Below are 18,655 nucleotides of genomic sequence, written 5' to 3'. Positions count from 1 at the left end.
TCTCTCTCTCTCTCTCTCTAATAACCACCGGTTCACTGTGGCTCAGAGGACAAAATGGGAAGAAGTGACTTTTTGCAGCTGTGTTAAGAAGTCCTGTTTGCTCTGCTGCCACGTGCGATTCTTGATGCTGTTTGTGCATTGATTTGTGTTTTATTTGTTTTTTTACATTGCTCTGCGTTGTGATGAGGAGTGCAATTACAGCCCACCTACATGGGTTGCGTGGGTTAATTAGGAATCTCATTAGTGGTAGAAGGAGTATACAGTATGGCTGCTTTCTCGATTAATCGATCAGTTGTTTGGTTCAGAAAATGTTGATTATTGTCCACAGTGAGATCCTCAAATGTCTTGTTTGGTTTCCTAAAACGAATAATCAATTAGTTAGTGATTAATCTAACTGAGTTGTCAACTAGTTTATTAATCGACTAATCGTTGCAGCTCTAGTATACAGATATACATTCTATGAGTAGGCTACCAAAACACTTAATCACAAGCAAAAGCTCTACATTCAAAGTTCAAATATATTATATATATATTTTATATATATGTACTAAAAGTAAAAGTACTCATTGTGCAGAATGTTGTATTAAAAAACATGACATAAAATTAAACATTAGACTCTTCCAGCAGACTAAATATAGAATCAACTTTATTGGCATATACAGTCATAAACAGTACAAGTGAAATTTGACCTCTGCATTGAACCCGGATCCAAACTGTAATATAGTTTGTTATTATAGATTCATGAATGGATCAGAAGCATTTTAAATAGTTGTACCTGATTAATGCTGAGCTAATTTTAGCTGCCCTGTACAATGCTGAGTGCTTTAATCCATAACAATATATATCTTATTCTATTAGATTAAAGATGTCACATTGGGCTTTGGGACATCAGGATGGGCATGAACTGAAATAATGATCCACAGATTAATGAATAATAATCGTTAAAAGCTTAAAGTCACTATTGCTGTCAAATAAATGTAGTGGAGTCATTAAAACAACAACATCCTGTGGACACATTTTAATGGTGTATTAAAACACACTGATATAAGAAGAGGGACAGTTACTTCAATCATGTTCCACCTGCTGCGTGGTCCTCACCCCTTTACACAAACAGTGGTCAGATGGTCTCGTATTCAAGACGCTGTCCTGTGCGAGTTTATTGACCACATTATTAGGCACAGGTCGGAGATTAAGAGCTCTCAAGGAGTAATTGTGTGCGTCCTCTGGCAGTTTTTGATGCAAGGTGATGTGGCTGCTATGCAAATACTCTCCAAATTAGATGCAGCAATGAGATGTAGATTATTTTACCACTCAGTATTCAGGCTGTCTTACATCACACATAGGCAGCCCTGTAAGTGAGGAAAGAACAATGTGTCCGTGACCTTGACTTAGTCCAGGAAAAATCCAGTCAGAAGGCAATTTAATACAATTATTTTTTTTCCTTTCTTGTTCTTAGAGCAATTTTCCAATTTATGATGGAACTTCTTGTTACATAGAGTGGGTAGACTTATAAAATAAATGGGATAAGCCATGACAGTTATTAAAACTACTGCACACAGCTAGCACCACCACTTTTCTACTGGGTAGAAATGGTTGAGTAATTAATCTATGGTATAAAAATGGAAATCCTTGCAGTGCATGTCCATCAACCAATAACCTCTGACCTGAAATCTTTACAATGCATCCATGCGGTCTGTCATGTTTGTATTGTACTTCACAGCCTTTCAGTGGCTCTCAGTGCGCCCGAGTGATAAATATGCAGCTTCTCCTTACAAGCCTGCAAAATAGAAAGCTAATATTCCGTTCAATCATGGGGCTCTCTGATATCACAGATTACTATTCAAAAGGATATGAGTAGAGCTGTACTGTGGATGCAAATGCTGTGGGTGTTTGCAATACCGCAACTAACGGTTTGCCTGCGTTTTGTCAATAGAGCTGGGAAGGTCATTTGCTCAAAGCATCCTGCAGTGATTTCAATTTGATTATATTTTGTTTTGCACTGCGCTCTACGCAATTTGTTCACTATTGAGAATGTTTTTTCATTTGTTAGAATTCTCTGCAGACTAATTTGACCACAGTCTATTCCCAGATTCCCCCCTACTCTCCCTTTCAAAAACCTGATTCCCATTGATTAAGTGACCTATATACACATCAACACCATCCCCTCCCTTCCTCCGGCTTTCTGTTCCTTCTATCGATGGTCCTTTACTGTCTCCACCTCTTGATTGTCTTACTTCCCTCCATCATCCTCTCCCTTTAAGCTCAACTTAGACTACCGTTTCCTCTACCTTCTCTTCTCCTCTTGCTAGAAAGCACGAGAGACTAAGAATAGTTCACGGTGGGAAGCTTAAGTCATGACACATGAAAGGGATTCGAATGAGCATAAGAACAGTGGCGGGTGCTCATTTCTATATTTCAAAGTCTTGTCATTGTGGTAAACTGAGCCTTTGGCTAATCTCTCATGTCTGTAAACACTGGAGTAGATAGTCTGATGAAAGGAATCTCTCAAAGAGGCACAAAATTCAATAAATGAAATCTGACTCTGGCTGAAATAAGACCTGGATACAAAGACAGACATATAGAAAACAGTAGTGTGCATGTGTGCTTGTGTGCAGGGTAAGGCCTATATGAAGGTGCTATGATGTAATAATGCTGCAAAATAGCACCCTGCAAACTATAAACAGTAATGTTGAATATACATAACAAACAGCAGGGGATTAATAATGAATAACCCCTGTCATCACATCAGTACTGCTAAAACGTGCAGCAACCATGAGGGATTTATAAACATCAAACATTCTGTGAAATCCAGAAGAAAACAACATTTCCATATCCTTATCATGCAACTTATAATCACACAGAAACACCTTATTTATCACGTGAAACCACACAGATCACAGGCAAGAAGAAGCACATCTGTGTACGCGCAGTATCACAGCTGCAAGAGACAGAAACTTGCATGACTGACAATAACATATCCAGACGGAGAGATCGGAGCGTGATTTACTGCCACACCATCCAAGCTTAGCTTACACCTGTAGTGTGTAGCACTGCTCACACATCCCACTCCCACCACGGAGGGACTGCAACTCTCCTGCGACCCCACACTGACACCTGGTGGCTCCATTTGGCAGCAAATCATCACAACAGTCTCAGCTGTTCTCGTTGCCCCGAGGACCCACATTGTCATCCTCGCACTCTTAAAAACATCGCCCTGCTGTTTGGTTATCACAGCACTATTACAGGCCCAAAAAAATGGCAGTGTCAGTTGTTCTGTATTCTGTCAGGCGACCACTGGACCTTGAAAGCAGATACAGTGATGATGCGGAAAGAAAGAAAAAAAAAACCTTCAGCACAGACAACTACATCAGGCAATTTGAGGACAGTCAGTTTATTGAACAGCAAATTGTGACAGGAAACACAATATTTTACTTAATTTTTTTTCCATTGTATTGTCATCAGTGTGTAGGACAACGGTGTCATTCACCACACGTATTCATAAACACCCTCTTTGTCACAGAGAGACTTTGTAGATGGACAGTGGGGTGGGGGTGGGGGATCCTTGTATTAAAGTGCTGTAATGCACAATTCCTCTTGGAGGAAGACAACAGAGGCCGTGAAGAGAGCTCAGACCCCAAAAAGCCTCCAAGGTCCCCAGTTGCATCATACATTGTGTGATTTTTAATTGACAAGTTGTGTTGTTGTTTTTTTTTCTGTTTTTTTAATTTGTTTTTTCAAGTGTGTGTCTGTGTGTGTCTCCTACTTATTGCATATCAGTGAGCTGGTTCATGGATTTTTCAGTGAATGTGTAAAGCACAAATCTTTCGATTAAAACTTAATAAACTCTTCACTATATTTATAATACATCTCATAATATCTAAGTTACATTCTTATATCTGATTCATTTAGAATATTTAGGCGATATACATTTTTTGTGGATAACTGCTGATGGTTAACATAGTGGACACCATCACTAGGGTCTCTCATCCTGTTGTCTCAGCCCTATCGATCAAGTTTTACAGACATAGATAAACTTTCTCACAAGACTAAAAAGTTAATCTCAAACGACATCTCCACTGAAATAAATCGGACTTTAATCCATATCTGCAAAAGCAGCACATTGTTCTGAAAGGACTTTGTCTGAGTATAATCAAAATGGGCCATATGGTCTCTTGTGCCTAATAATCCTTTGTGCTTTCTTTGATTGTATACACTCTAAGTCATACATTTGGTGTTTTTAGAGCTCCTCTGTATTAACCTGCATCCCCTGGCTGTGGATGCTGGGGAGAGGAGATCGCAGAGAAGTGTGACAGATAGAAGAAAAGAGGGGAGAGAGCATGGGTCTGACAATCAAAGAGAAAAATACCGCAGTGTCACACTAACCACTACACATCAACTACAGAACTACACACAGTCAGACACACACGCACATACATAACCAAATGCACAAGGTCAGTGAAGATTCACAGCTGTGTAAAACAAAATGACTTTGCACAACATTTTCAAGATTCAACCAAAAACAGACGATAAAATCTGAAAACAACCAGGGGGGAGTGGGTGGGGTTGGGGGGATTCAAAAATCATAACAATAATCTCACATAAACACAAAAATAGGCATTATAATCACAATACACGTCATATATATGAGATGAACTAGCAATCGGAATGTTGAAAAAACTACAACAGTAATTCATAAAGACAAGCTCACACGAGTAGGCAGGTCTTTTTTTTTTTGTGCCACTTTCCTGTGGCTCAGCTGTCCTCTGTCAACATGGCTGGAGGTGCCAGTCGATGTCTAGTAGTTCTTTTGCCCCTCCCTGACCTATGGCTTTCAGTTAAGACATTTATAATGCTGAGATCCGCTAGCATGTGTTTCAGTCGGTACAGCCTTGGTCGTTAGTGCGGCCGCCGTCGTATTGCAGCGACCTCGTGAAAGAAGCACCATTCAAAAAGACAGATGTTAGATTTACAGTCTAATGTCAGCAGGTCCCTACTGGCCTTGTCCACCGTGTATTTCATTCCCAGAACAGTTTAAGTAGTGCCATAGGTCATTCACTTAAAACTAACTACATTGCAATCCTCATTATATGACGCTTCATTTGGTCCCAGTTAGTAAAACTGTAGGAAACAGGACAAACGGCCGACCCAGCTTAGACAGCACGGGAGAAATGGCACCTCCAAAAAACCATCCTATCTACACTAGTGTTCCCCTTTTGCATACAGTAAAAAAACCCTCATCGATATGCTGCATTTAAGTTTAAATGATGCTTGTTGCATTAAAACGTGTTTCTTCATTTGATATGTACACATCATCGTAACATAAAATCACCACAATATGGATCGAGGGGGGGGGGCTGGAGAGGTAGGTGTGCAAATAAGCCATCATGTACAAAACAAACAATAAATCCTAAAACATAAAGTTCATATCATCTGCATATGTACAATAGTTAAGGTGGACACTTTGACACAGAAAAAACAACACATAGAAATATATAGTGCTATACTGCCTATAGAAAGGAATATTGATAAATAGACCTCACTCCCACAAATGATAATACATTGAAAAGTTGCATCGTGTATCTACAGTGCAACAGTACAATTGACGAGCTGCTTGAACAGCGGGAGCGAGGAAGGAATGTGATTGGATAACACACATCAAAGTCACCTTGATCTCCGGCGAGATAAACCAATGGCAGGGCTTCAGTGTTGTGATGCATAAACAAGATAGACGGGGCTGCTTTCCCTAGCAGCTTAAAGCAAACAAAACCTCTAAAGCAAACAAGCAGAGATGTTTGGTAAAACTTATAAAACACTGAAACCACATTGGTTTAATTTTCTGATAAAGAAATGTTTTTCATTAGCTCTTTGGCTCCTGCCACTGAATTCAAGTTCGGACAAAGAATTTAAATCAAGCGTGAACTCATGTGTAAACAACAATAATTATGTCTGGATCTAAGGGGTTTACTACTCCAGCTAAGGTCTTGCTGGCTCCACAATGGATGACTGTAATCACGAGGCCTCGGCATACGATGTCTGACCATTTGTCAGCATAATTACTGAACATCTACCAATAATCAGGAATTCTATTAAAATTACTTTCAACCCATTTAGTGTTCACAGCTAATGCTTTCGTCTGAATACACAATGAATCACAAAGGGGCAGAAAATCGCACAAACTGCACTGTTCTCCGTGGACTGTATTTTTTAAAGCATGCAACACTTTTGGCCACAATCCAATCAGTGATGTCACAGCAGGTGTTTTCCCATTATCCGTCAAAGGCTAAACCCCCGCTGTGACATCACTGATTGGGGTGTGGCCACAAGCACAACATGGTTGACGGTTTTGACCCATAGGAAGAAGAATAGAAGCAGTTTTTTTTTTATGTGATTCTGTGTCGAGGTTAACCTTTACACATAGTTTGGTAGTGCATAATAATGCCCAAATGTTGTACGCCGTCTCCTCAGTCTAGTGTGTGACTACGAAACGTGAGATATCTTTCACAGAGGCAAAACAGTCGAACCATTGTGGTAGCACTAAATATCAGATGGAACCTGATCTACCTAAAAAGCCAAGGCAATCAAAGTCTGCTCGGAGCTGAATGGCTGAGTTCATTAAAACCACTTACAGGAAGGGATGTGGCTTCTCAGAAAAGATCACAGGGTGTGTGCTGGTATCAAATCAACACATTCCCTGTGTCTGTCTGAAACAGAGGCATATATTTTGCTCTAAGTATGCTATCTTTTAAGACATAAGGTCTGGGGGGAATTCTTTGAATAGCATCTGCAGTAAATATTCTACCGGATCTAATGTTCTCACATATTTTTCTAATTAAAGTATGTGCATTTAATTCATCTAGTTACGGCTTATAATTAAAACTTAGTACTGTAAATGACTAATTTAGTACCTAAATTTGGTACTGTAGGGCTTGCAGAACTGCAGCAACCAAGGGCAGTACAAGTATTGTGAAAATTCAACAATCATATTCAAAAATGCAATAAAATGTAATTGTAAAGCAATATTCCTTTAAAACTTCAACTGATATTTGTGGCTTCATTTCCAGAGAGCTAGCTGAGCATGCCTACTGGAAGTGTGCCACCACAGGCAGCTTGGCAAACAAAGGCTCCCTCCTAAACTATTTCAACATTCAACACAAGAAATGTAAAACAAAATGTACGGATTGGCCAGGCTTTGACCCATCGAAAAAAAACTTCTTTCAGAATGAGATGAATCCTCACGCGGTTGGTTTGATGCATTATGGGAGGGAAAGGCAGAAAGGAGGTGCTTCTTAGTTGTCTTTTTTAGGCAAGAAGCTGAGGATCATTTCACCCACACCAAGGAAGTAGATCACCTGGGCGATGCCAAACAGAGGCGCAATGACCAAGGCTCGACAGTAGGCCCCCTTCAGGAAGGCTGATGGACCCTCATTACGCAGGATTTTCCTGAAGAGCAAAAAAAAAGGTCATTAAAAAAGTGACACATGCAGCCAGCAAGAGTTATGTGCCAGCAGATATGGTGTTGGTGATGACTTAGTCTTTCTTAACAACACATTATATCAATTGTATCATTGTTAGTTCTGTTGTTGTTTTAATTTGTAAAGTGTGTTGAGGCAATCTTGTGTGACAGTTCACTTTAAATGCATTTTGACTTGACTATGCACACACATGCTGCAGCAGTAAAGACATAATGAGGTCACCTGATACAGTCAGTCACTCCACTGTATGTGTCTTCTGTGCTTCCTCGGTTCAGCGACTGCAGTCTAGTCTTTATCACTGCAACACACACAGAGCTCAGGTGAATATATGAAATCGACTAACGGCGCACACATCGCTGTAACAATGTCCCACAGCTCACCATCAACAGGGTTGACAGCAACAGCCGCCGTGCTCCCGGCAAGGCAGCCTGATAGAAACGACACGTAGAAAGGAGCAGGCCCGTCCACGCCTCTTTTGCCCAGGTTATTCAGGTTGGCAAAAAGGGGGAAATAGATGATGGAGAAAGGAACATCCCTGCAAATAAGACAAATAAGACAAATAAGACAAATAAGACAAATCGCAGTAAGTCATGTGAAGTTCATTACAGTTGTTTGTTAGTGATACTACTACTACTCTCTTTTACCTGAGCAATGTGGCACCAAGCCCTTTATAGAGCCCAGCAATACCTTTTTCCCTCAGTAATTCTCTGGTGAGCTGCATGGCGGTCGGGGACTTGGTCTCCACAGTACCTGCTGCCACCGTCTCTGGCATCAGCTTCCTCTGAGCCGCTACGGAGCATGAGAAACACAACATTAACAACAGCACGAGTTTCATATAAGGCTACAAGAGTCACACAATGCTAAGAACAGATATACGGGCAGACATTTTGAATTCATAGCAGTAAGAAGAAAGCAGAAGAAAGGTGTTGTAATCTCTGAGATGACCACATGAGGCCACTGTTTCTCCAGTTTCTCCCCTTCATTCTTTCCTAAACCACCATCTGGATTTAATTTCCTCTTACCAATTCGTCCAGCATCTTGGAGCTGGATTTTCAACATCTCCATAGGAGTTGTGACAATAACCTGCAACAAAACAAAACAAAGGTGTCAGGTAACAACATATGCACAGAGTGAACCAATCAATCAGCTCAAATCTACCTCCATGTGAATGTGAAGTAATTTGATTAGAACTGAATGTGTCAAGCAAAATGTGTGTCCAGTGTAAATCTACTGGCATCCGTTAGCTAAATGTCAGCTCTTGTTTTCCTCTGTAATCCAAGCAGTAGTAACTAGTTAACTGGATTACGGGTGAGATGGCCATGTTCTCAACTGCAATCTTAATCCAAGGTCTGCTACACTTAATCTAATCACGTTCCTCGGGCTTGAAGCCTTTGCCCTCATTGACAACAGGCATTTCCCTCTGACTCACTCACTCAGAGCACATGGCCAAGCACTCTCACAGCGCCTTATCTGATCACTCAAATCTAGCTGCCAGTGTATCGCCTGCTAACGGGACATTTCAGTGATTAAAAATCATTCATGAAAATGGAACGGCAGAAGCTACATTGAGATCCCAGATAACAGGGTCAATCTGCAGAGACGCATGTTTCTGTGACTACCACCTCTCATTTAAATGTGGTCGTGGTTCATTCTGGCTTCAGGCAGTGACAAATGAGGCGATGGCTGAGGCCCAGTGGTTGGTGCGTGAGCTGACATTGGCAGTGCTAAAGGCAGCAGTTCCAGATGGAGAACAGGAGGAGGCAATTAAAGCAGCCCCTCACTCACTCACCTGGCATGTACCTGCCCCGCACCCAGCCAGCATCTCTTTGAACAGAGTGAGTTTTCTGGGGGGAAAAAAACATAAGGAAGAAGATTAAATGCATGCACCAGCACAACCAGACAACTTTATTTCTGCAGTCCTCAAAAAGGGAGTTAGTGTTAGTGATGCTAATCTTTGTCTTCCATATCAACATGTCAGGCACAAGGGCAGATTAATAATTCACAAGGTGAGCGGCTGGGCCAGACAAGTCAATCATTCATCAGCCTGCACGTTTGTTACCATAGAGATGGAGATAGATGCCCCAGAAACCTTCAGGTTTATCTATGCAGACAGTGCTCATGGGGGACAATGGGTGCTTGATTTCAGCAACTCCAGATGACGGTTGCTAATGTTTGACATGTGATTTCATCGTGTGCTAATTTTACTTGGTAACATAATTTCTGCTGGCACACGTGCAAGCAATTCGGTTATTTTAAACCAGACAGTTAGCAACCCGCCGTGAAATGCTTGGAGGAGATGACAGAACAGTGGAGGATTAACTAGAGGCTCGGTGAGAATACAGACAGCTAATGTGTCAGGTTACATGTTAGTAAACACAGCAGTTAATCAGAGTGAGAATGAGGGGAGTGTGTGCGTGTCAGTCGGCCTGTCAGCACTTTCATGCCTCACCCATCCTTAGAGAGGTGATGCCTGAAGAAGTCGTTGGCAGCCAATTTGATGGCTTTCTCTGGCGTGACTAGTGTCAAGTTTACCGCCGCTCCTGGGAGGATAAAAGGGACAGAGAGCAAGAAAGAAAGAGGCACAAAGAAGAAAAAGGAAAGAAGAAACAGAGAAGGGAGAGAGATAATGAGGTGGTAAATGGTGGAAGGTTTTTTCCCAGATAACTGCCTGTACCAGTGACACGCAGATCCCCGTGTTTGATGTCTGTAGCCTCACTATGAAGCTGCCTAACAGATTTGACGCTCTCATTTTTTACACTGCTCCGACATCCCAGGAACCTCATGTGTTAAACACAACAATCTGTCAAAGTAAAAGACTTACCTCGGTACATCCCAAAATACCCCTCTGACCGGATGGTCTTAATAAGGCAATCTGACCTGAAACACAAATACAACAGTTGTGGTGTGTTAGTCAAAGAATCTGATGCCGAGCTGGGCGATACTACTGATTAGTTCTGACCACAGCCCAATGAGTGAAGAGACTGTTCATAAGGAAAATACAGAAATCTCATACATGCTGGTGTAAAGGCGAGCTCCATTTTGCTGGTTTTGCAAGCGAGTCTTGGCCAGGTCAATGGGAAACACACAGGTCACTCCAATTAGGCCAGCGATCCCCCCATTGATCAATTTGGCAGGCAAACTGGATGAAGGTGACGACCATAGAGGAAGAGAGAAAAACATGAAATATGAAAGTTCAATACGTGAAAAACAAAAAGCCACAGTGCGGCTGTGTTTGTAGCCGTTACACATTTAACCTTACCTGATCTGCTTGTCAGCCATTTATGTAAAGCCCTGGCTGGTCAAAGTGTCAATCTGTCTGTTAGCTATTCACTCGGTGGGTTGTCGTTGTCTTTTGTTGTTTGTTACAGTCGTGTGTTGCTGTCCAAGTGGGATTACGTAGTCTGATTATGTCCACTCGTCTCCTTGCAGCTGTTGTCAGTTCAAGTTAGGGGATATCTGTAAAGAAATAGCACACAGGGACCTGTTCACATTCAACAATCTCATAAAGTAGATGTTCCACAAAACAGAGGATCAGTACATTTAAACAGCACAGACTTTTCAGCTGTTACATCACGTAAAATACACAGCAAAAAAATCCCCCCAAAAATCAATATCAGTGAGTTATAGCTGCAACTAATGATTGCTTCCACAATCAATTATTGATTGTTTGGTCCATCACACTTCACAAAAGCCCCAGGTAGTGTGATTAAATTGCTTGTCTTGTTACATTACGTTGATTTGACACTTCTTTCCAAAGGAATAAGAGGTGCCATCTAAGATTTCCATACGTGAGTGATACAGCCTGAAAAATTAGTTCTCAAACTACAGCGACCTTTAGCGCTGACAGGAACTGAGAGTATGTTCACACTGAGCTGGTTACATTTAAAAACGCATCTTTTTCTATCTGTCTCAGCCCATCCACACAAAAACTTCCAAAGGGGTCGCCACGGTGGATAAATCCTAAAAGGCTGGCTTAGTATTTTAATGTCGACTGTTGATGACCAGAACAAAGACACAATGCTCACAGTGCTGCTGTATGTTAGTTGGGCAATTGAATCTAAGCCCAGTTAAAACGAGAAGCACATGATACACCGCTGATGAATGCCAGACCAAGCAAGCAACACATGTGCTCATGTAAGACAAAGACAAGCAGCAAACCCTCACAACATAGAAGCTGGAGTGAAGGAATGTTTGGCATTCTTCTCTGAAAAATGTATTAATCAATTATCAGAACAGTTGGTTTTATTGATCGACTTGTTGAATCCGCCCCAATCAGCCCCCTTGATTATCAAAAACTCTGTGTGTCATTGATTCATTCTAAAGGACAATGGCGCTAAATACATTTCCACAGTTAACCACTGCACGGCAGAATTTGGCAACACTGCTGACAGATCCTTCAAAATAAGAGCTTTAGCAATCACTAGAGAGGGATTACTTTCTGTTAAAACACATCTATCACCACTAGAACATCTGCACGTCATGCATGTCCTTGAGCACGACATGAATGTTTTATGCATAAGCTCTTTCGGTGTGAAACCGGAGTCATACAGGAGAAGCTCTATCCTCTGCGTGCTAAAACAATCACATTTGAGCAAACAGATGAAATATGTCTGATGTCGCCAAGACGCTCCCTATTTTTGGTACAGAATGCCCTCAGTGTGAAAAGATGCTTCCCATTTCCCCTTTCATTCTCTCCACCCCCTCCATCCACCAATCACAACCCGCCTCCTCCTCTCTCCTCCTCACCAGCCCTCCCCCATCATTTCCCTCAGTCACGAGTCACGACTCTCAAACACAGCTTTTTTCCGTCTCAGATCTTTGCTGACTTGTGGGTTTCTCTGTGAAGTGTTTCTGCGTCTAGTCGTGTGACACCGGTGACACTGAATCCTCATTTTCAGAGTCACAGAGAGAGACTGCACGGCATATGCGTGGAAGTTTAGGTTTAGGTTCATGAATGCAGCTGTGGTCTGGTGTGTTTAGTTTGGACGGGGCTTGAGGCCCTCGCTGGCTGCTCCAGAGGTGGAGGAAGGGGGGAGGAGAGGGGGGAGTCCTCAGTGAACAGGTCAGAGAGCCGCCTCTCTGCTCTCTGTTGGCTGGGTGTTGTCCTCTCTGCTCTCTGGAGCTTCACAGCCCTCCTCCACTGCTCATCTCTAACTGTTAACGGACCTCAGCATTTTCTCCCCGAGCAGTCCACCTTCTCACCTACTGCTCGCTGCTTTCATTTCCCTGTTTCCTGTCACGGACTTCCTTGACATGTTGTTAACTCCACAGTCAGCACGCTGGTTTCTCTTCGTACCGTCGTTTACAGAAGACTGTATGTTCTGTTGCTAATAAGACTGAGGAGAAAATGTATGGGTTGTAAAGAGCACTGCAGTCCTATATGAGTCACCCATCATCTGCCTCCTTCTTTACCATGCTTACGGCGTTACTCGTCCACTTCAGTTCATCTACACCATACAACTGTGTCTGCACCAGGACATTTATTTGACCCACATAGCCTGGCTGCACTGTCTTGTCATGACAATTGGAGTCTGTATGGAAACAGCTGGCCTCAGTGTGCAGTGTGCGCAGCCCAGTGGCATCACTCGTAGGCACAATCTCTGAGGAATTCCTTTTATTGTCACAGCAAGAGAAAAAATAAACTGTTAAGAAAGTGCATGGGAGCTGATATTACTTCTCTCCAGACCGCATAACCCTTACATCACATTAAAGGATGCAAAAACTAATTTTTCAGTTAATTAAACTATTAAAGAGGAGACTTGATAAACGAGACAAATAAATGATTTAAAGTAACTGAAAACATCTTAATCTAAACTAGCCAAGGGCGAGTGACTTCAAACATCTCCCTCTTATACACACACATTCAGACAGAGGTCATATTTTGAGCTTGTACCTCTAGAGGAGATAAGAATGATGAGTAAACATTAAAAAAGGTGATTGCACAACTTGGCTGCCATGCAGAACCTTTAACTTATAACTTCACCCAGCCCCCTAAAGCAACTACTGAATGCACTTGATTAAAGAACTACTCAGGAGTTCGAGCACCGACAGATAACACCTCTGATTCTGACCCTTGTTCATCATTTCAAATTGAGCAATGAGGCAATAAACTGTTTTACTGGCGAGAACACTGGAGTTTAACCTTGTCAGTAAAGCAGCAGGCAATCTTCTTTTGCTTGAAATTAGGGTATCAAATGCTTAGACTAAAACTTTTAAAATAGGCAATAACAAGTGCACAGACCAAAGTTTAAAGTTAAATGCTTACAGATAATGTATATAATGATAATGGCCCACAAAAGGGGGGGCAGATGTGTCAGAATACAGATTTTCATACTATTTAAGGATGACCCAACATGTTGTATGAAGTGCATAAATGTAATAATCAAACACTGAGATGATACAATAAATACAAATCTTGATTTCTCGAAGGTCCAGTGTGTGACAGTTTTTATATATTTTATCTACAGAAGCAGCGGGTCGCTATGTTGAACCACCATGTTCCTACAGTAGCCCAGAACAGACAAACCAAACACTGGCTCTACATAGGAACCTAATTACATAATAACAACTTATTGTGTAATAATCAACAAAGACTTTTCAGTTCAGTCAAAAGACTTAACGGCCCGGTGTGAAGGATTTAGTGGAATCTGACTGTGGAGTTGCAGATTGAAACTACGTGAAAATACAAATGTTCCTATGTAGAGCCAGTGTTTGGTTTGTCTGTTCTGGGCTACTGTAGGAAACAAACAATTACTCTTAATGAAATTTATCACAGTTGTAGTTGATCAAATATCATCGCGTCCAAGAACGCCGTAGATGCACACATTAGTTTGCACGATTTATCACCAACCAACATAACAGAAATTCTCTGCTGTCACCCGTGAGTGCGCTGTGATAGAAGTTCATATAAGAGAGATCATATTTATGCTTCAGTGTGAAAACGCGCTACCAAGAGCTCAGTTGATTGTAGTCATGACTCATGGCTTGACTACATTTAAGTAGGCTTTAACGTATTCCCTAATATATGTGCTACATGCTTGTTGAGGATATGGATATGACACCAACCATCCAATTAGTTCCTGAGCATCTCATGGAAGTTATGTAGGAAGAATGCGATGAATGAAATGTTCTCTTGGAATCTTTCTGGGATTCATTTAACTTCACAACTGGCAATTTAGAATCAGACTTATACTGCAGAATCATCATGGTGATGCGGCAGCAGTTCATGTATTCCATTCTCCTTTTCTTTTATCTTTCCTAACATTTCTTAGATATATACAATAGGTGAGAGAGAAGATGTTAAGCTTTTCTTTCCAGAAACATATAAGACAAAATAACCCTGCAGATACTGAAAATCTGGAGACAAATCCAAATCCAAGTACATTTTCTATGCAAAGCTCAATGCAAATGACACTCCTCTCATTCAAATCAAACAGAGAACAATTTACCTTGTCCATCCCAGCTCCTTGCTGCCTCTCTGCCGTCCAGTGCCAAACAGAGTAAAGGTCTTGCTGACTAAATGACAGTGAGTTTGGTGGTTGATTGGAGGAAGTGAGCGGCCTACAGTGACAAAGCACTGTGGTAGTCAGCACTGCACTCACGTGACTGTGGCTGAGTCAAAAAAGACAGTAAAGAAAGGAAAATCACACGGGTCCTTTCTCATTATCTCAGAGCGGCTGTTGTTACCAGTCCATCTGTCTCACATGAACTGGTTTGATTAATGCACTGCGAGCTGTAAGCCACCGACACAGGGAGCTGCTCTGAGGACTGTTTCAGACACAAGTGTGTCTCAGATACCAACAACTTCTCTGAGCTGAGAGCACAAAGGTCAGCTCTGATACAGAACCCAATCTGTCCACTTTCACATTATTTTCTAGTATTAATCTGTGGGTATTATTCACTGCTACTGCTATGAGCTAGTATTATATGACTTACTGCCAGCTTGGTATTGTCCTTGTGTGAGTTTGTTGCGTCAACTATTTCTAAAAGGATTGGGTTTTAAATAGTAACATAATAAACTCCCTTAAATGACTTATGCTTAAGGTTCCCCCGAGCATAACCCGAGTTATTTTCTCTCAGTGTCCCGAACTCTACTAACTTACGGACAATATATAACCATGATGATGAAGCTACTTGCTTTAATGTCTGTTTTTTACTTTATTCTCATCCGTGTTTTGTCCTGTTTAATTTTAACTCGACAATATCGTAACTGTGGGCAACCTCAAAGGTTCTTCGAGTTTAAACATAAGCTTCAATGAGTGAAAACCAAACAGCTGTTATCATGTTTTTTTTTTCCAAACACTGGTTTATAAGATGCAGTCTATTTTTGTACAGCTACAGCACGGCGGAAACGAGGGATGAAATTTGTGGTGTCACAGATAAATCTGATTACTATTCCCTCTTCCCTACAGCATCGGGATTATAAACCTAATACCTACTTATGAAACCTCTCTCGCAATCTCCATTTACAACCAGTGGAGTGAGAGTTATGATCTGGGCACGGCGATGCATTTCCACTACAGGTCCTCTACACTGAGTTCACGTTGCAGCCATTAAACCTGCACAGTGATGCATTGTTGTAATCACCTGCTGTAGATCAGAAATAACAAGCTGGGTTCAACTTTCAGGCAACAGAAATCCCCCTTCAGTGCAAGAGAGCTGGTGTGGTGTTCAGTCCCTCCTCTGACACCACAGGTATCCCTGATGGCCCAGTTTCTACAGTCACCTGGGTCTTTTCTCTTGTGTCTCCTCTGTTTTGCCTCCGTCTCAGCTTTCCTACAGCCTTGATAGGGGAAGAATAAGACCACTATGTAAGCTAGAAAGCTAAATGCACCATTGAAGCGTCTGGTTACCGTTTTCAGATTCCAGTAAAGGCCTGAAGGACTGTACACAGCATCTTCCCACCAGCACGGCTATATGTCATTTCCATTCAGTACACACATATTAGTGACATTAGTCGTCCTTGGCTCTGGGATTGAAGCAAACCTTCAGGGGGTGCTACATGCCTGCAGTCCTGCATTGCAGATAAAATGAATATTTAACACAGCGTTGATGATCTACTGAGTGAAAGTAAAGTGATGTTTTCAGCGTTGCGGTGCAAAAAAGGTACAAAAGTTCCACTGGAAAGCATAGGATGTCACTGTACACCCAAGAATGGCTCGCCTCATCAATTATTTCAAGGCTGCAGGAAAGCTTTATTGCACTGCTCGGACTCAACAAAACCTTTTAAATACTAGGACTGCACCATATGGTGAAAACATCATATTGCAATTATTCTTGACAGAAACTTTTAATATCGCAATGTAACATTTGTCGTTACCGTCGCACTGTCTGGTGATATTTTGCTTTGTGATATTGTATCGATTTTTGTATTCAAACCCTCAAACAGTAGATATGAGTGTTAACTGAGGATGTTACAGGGTTGTGATGAATACAAACTGTTCTAGTTGCATAAAACAAATAACTTACTCAGATGTTATGCGTATTGTGGTGTGTTCTTTATACTATGACAGTTTTCCTAAAATTAGACTAAACTTTGTCATATTTTTTCATATATATCACCTTGCTTACAGTATATAACACAATATATTGAATTATAACCCCTGTATCGTGATACCGATCGTATCGCCAGATTCTTGCCAATACACAGCCCTCATCTGTTGGGTCTGCGCCAAACAAACATGTTTTTTCTAAATCTGGGGAGCAGGATTTTGTAGAGCAGGATATTCCTTCAATACTACCTCGTTATAATGCTCATTTGACCTCTATCGAACCATTGCAGCTTCCTGCAGTTTGCACATTGTGATTCCGACTGTATTATAATTGTGCAGCCCTATTAAATAAATACACTGGTATTATCTTAAACACTTGTGCGCCTCCTTTCTTACAGCCTGCAGCAGTAAAACGTCCTCCACTGTGTTTGAGCAGCGTTGAACGTTAACAGGACAAACAAGGTGGGTGAAACAGAAATTGCCTCAGCATTAATGAGGAATTATTTCATTTACAAAACACTCTCTATAATCTTGCCTAACTTTCATTCTGCAACAGTGTGTTAATGTTTAGCTACAGTCTGTCAGAGGTGAGGGGCTTCACTTTCCCCTCTACCAATGAGAAAGGAGGTGGGTACAGTTTAAGTGGGTTTACCCCTCCACTACCAACATCCCAGCCCACATGATAATTACACCCTCACTACTGAGCGGAAGCCGGCAGAGGGCGGCCGCAGTTGGCCCCCTTTCTGCACGGTCTGGGAGAAATCCGGTACCTGGTCCGGTTACTCTTCAGTGGTGAACATTACAGGCTCAAACAAAAGTCCGTTCGTCACCACGACAACCGGGGAGGTATGACACGTCTATGCTGTGATGGAGAACAACCGTTACACCTGTGACCAACGGCTCGTCGGTTTGTAAAATAATATGACAAGGCAAAAAAATATACCAACGTCTCCAGAATAACCGTTATAATTCCCAACGTTGCGTCCTGCCACAGGGCCTAACGTTAATGTTACATATTTAACCAGATGTTTAAAGAAAAGCTACATTTGTCACATAACGGGGGTATAAAAATAAAATTATTTACTGCTCCTCTTACAGCGAAGCGACAGCCCCGCATACAATTAATACATCCCCGTCGGAAACACTAGCTGGTTGGTAGTGACTGTAGCTTCAATGTGTCGCCTTCACCTTATTTTTTATTTTTTAACGGCGGCTTTAAACCAATATACACACATTTCTCTGAATCACACACCCAGCCAGCAAGACTTTAAAACTGCATCCCGTTATCTACATACCACATACGGCCGTTTCCGTTATCTCCCCCGGTGTGGTTGTGGTTGTGGAAATCAAAATAAAGCCTTATTGTTATTATTATAATATTTTTATACTCCCTGTCTCTTTGGCTGACAGACCGACAATAGCTAACCTACCGGTGTTACTAGCATTTGAGTCCAGTGGAGGGAGGTAGAGGAGGTGGGAGTGAAAGCAGGCAGGGAGGGAGGAAGGAGGGAGGAGGAAGGAGGGAGGAGGGAGGAGGGAGCAGCCTAGCTGGCGATGGACTCGGAATAAAAAAAGAAACAGAAAAGGGATTTAAAAAAAGGGTCCTCTAGTGGTGTGTAGTAGAAGTACACACAGATATATTTTATTTGCAGTAAAAGGTGTAAAAGGGGGAGCGGAGGGAGGGGATGGCGG

The 18,655-nt window shown here is 41.7% G+C and overlaps 1 protein-coding gene across 1 annotated transcript; it reads right to left on the bottom strand.

Annotated features, from left to right (window-relative positions):
• Nucleotides 1–3,375: 3,375 nt before the first annotated feature.
• Nucleotides 3,376–18,417, bottom strand: slc25a22a (solute carrier family 25 member 22a). The gene is made up of 11 exons (XM_035665714.1): nucleotides 18,259–18,417; nucleotides 10,732–10,928; nucleotides 10,486–10,611; nucleotides 10,294–10,349; nucleotides 9,922–10,012; nucleotides 9,262–9,316; nucleotides 8,495–8,555; nucleotides 8,117–8,261; nucleotides 7,853–8,007; nucleotides 7,695–7,770; nucleotides 3,376–7,440 (listed from the first exon to the last, which is right to left on the bottom strand). Exons 2-11 carry the CDS (start codon nucleotides 10,749–10,751, stop codon nucleotides 7,287–7,289), a joined length of 939 nt encoding a protein of 312 aa, XP_035521607.1. The 5' UTR covers nucleotides 10,752–10,928; nucleotides 18,259–18,417; the 3' UTR covers nucleotides 3,376–7,286.
• Nucleotides 18,418–18,655: the final 238 nt, after the last annotated feature.

The sequence above is a fragment of the Morone saxatilis genome, unplaced genomic scaffold, assembly GCF_004916995.1.
Source record: "Morone saxatilis isolate NCDOM2014 unplaced genomic scaffold, NCSU_SB_2.0 Contig2, whole genome shotgun sequence".
Lineage (NCBI taxonomy): Eukaryota > Metazoa > Chordata > Actinopteri > Moronidae > Morone > Morone saxatilis.
Note: the sequence above shows the minus strand (reverse complement) of the source record. Positions and strands in the feature narration are given on the sequence as shown.

Excerpts from the sequence above, each read along its gene's own strand:
- slc25a22a (XM_035665714.1), bottom strand. The coding sequence starts at position 10,751 with ATGGCTGACAAGCAGATCAG. Across the intron at positions 10,013-10,293 it reads GTATTTTGGGATGTACCGAG|GAGCGGCGGTAAACTTGACA; the intron begins GTAAGTCTTTTA and ends TTATCCTCCCAG. Across the intron at positions 7,441-7,694 it reads GGAGTGACTGACTGTATCAG|GAAAATCCTGCGTAATGAGG; the intron begins GTGACCTCATTA and ends TTTGCTCTTCAG.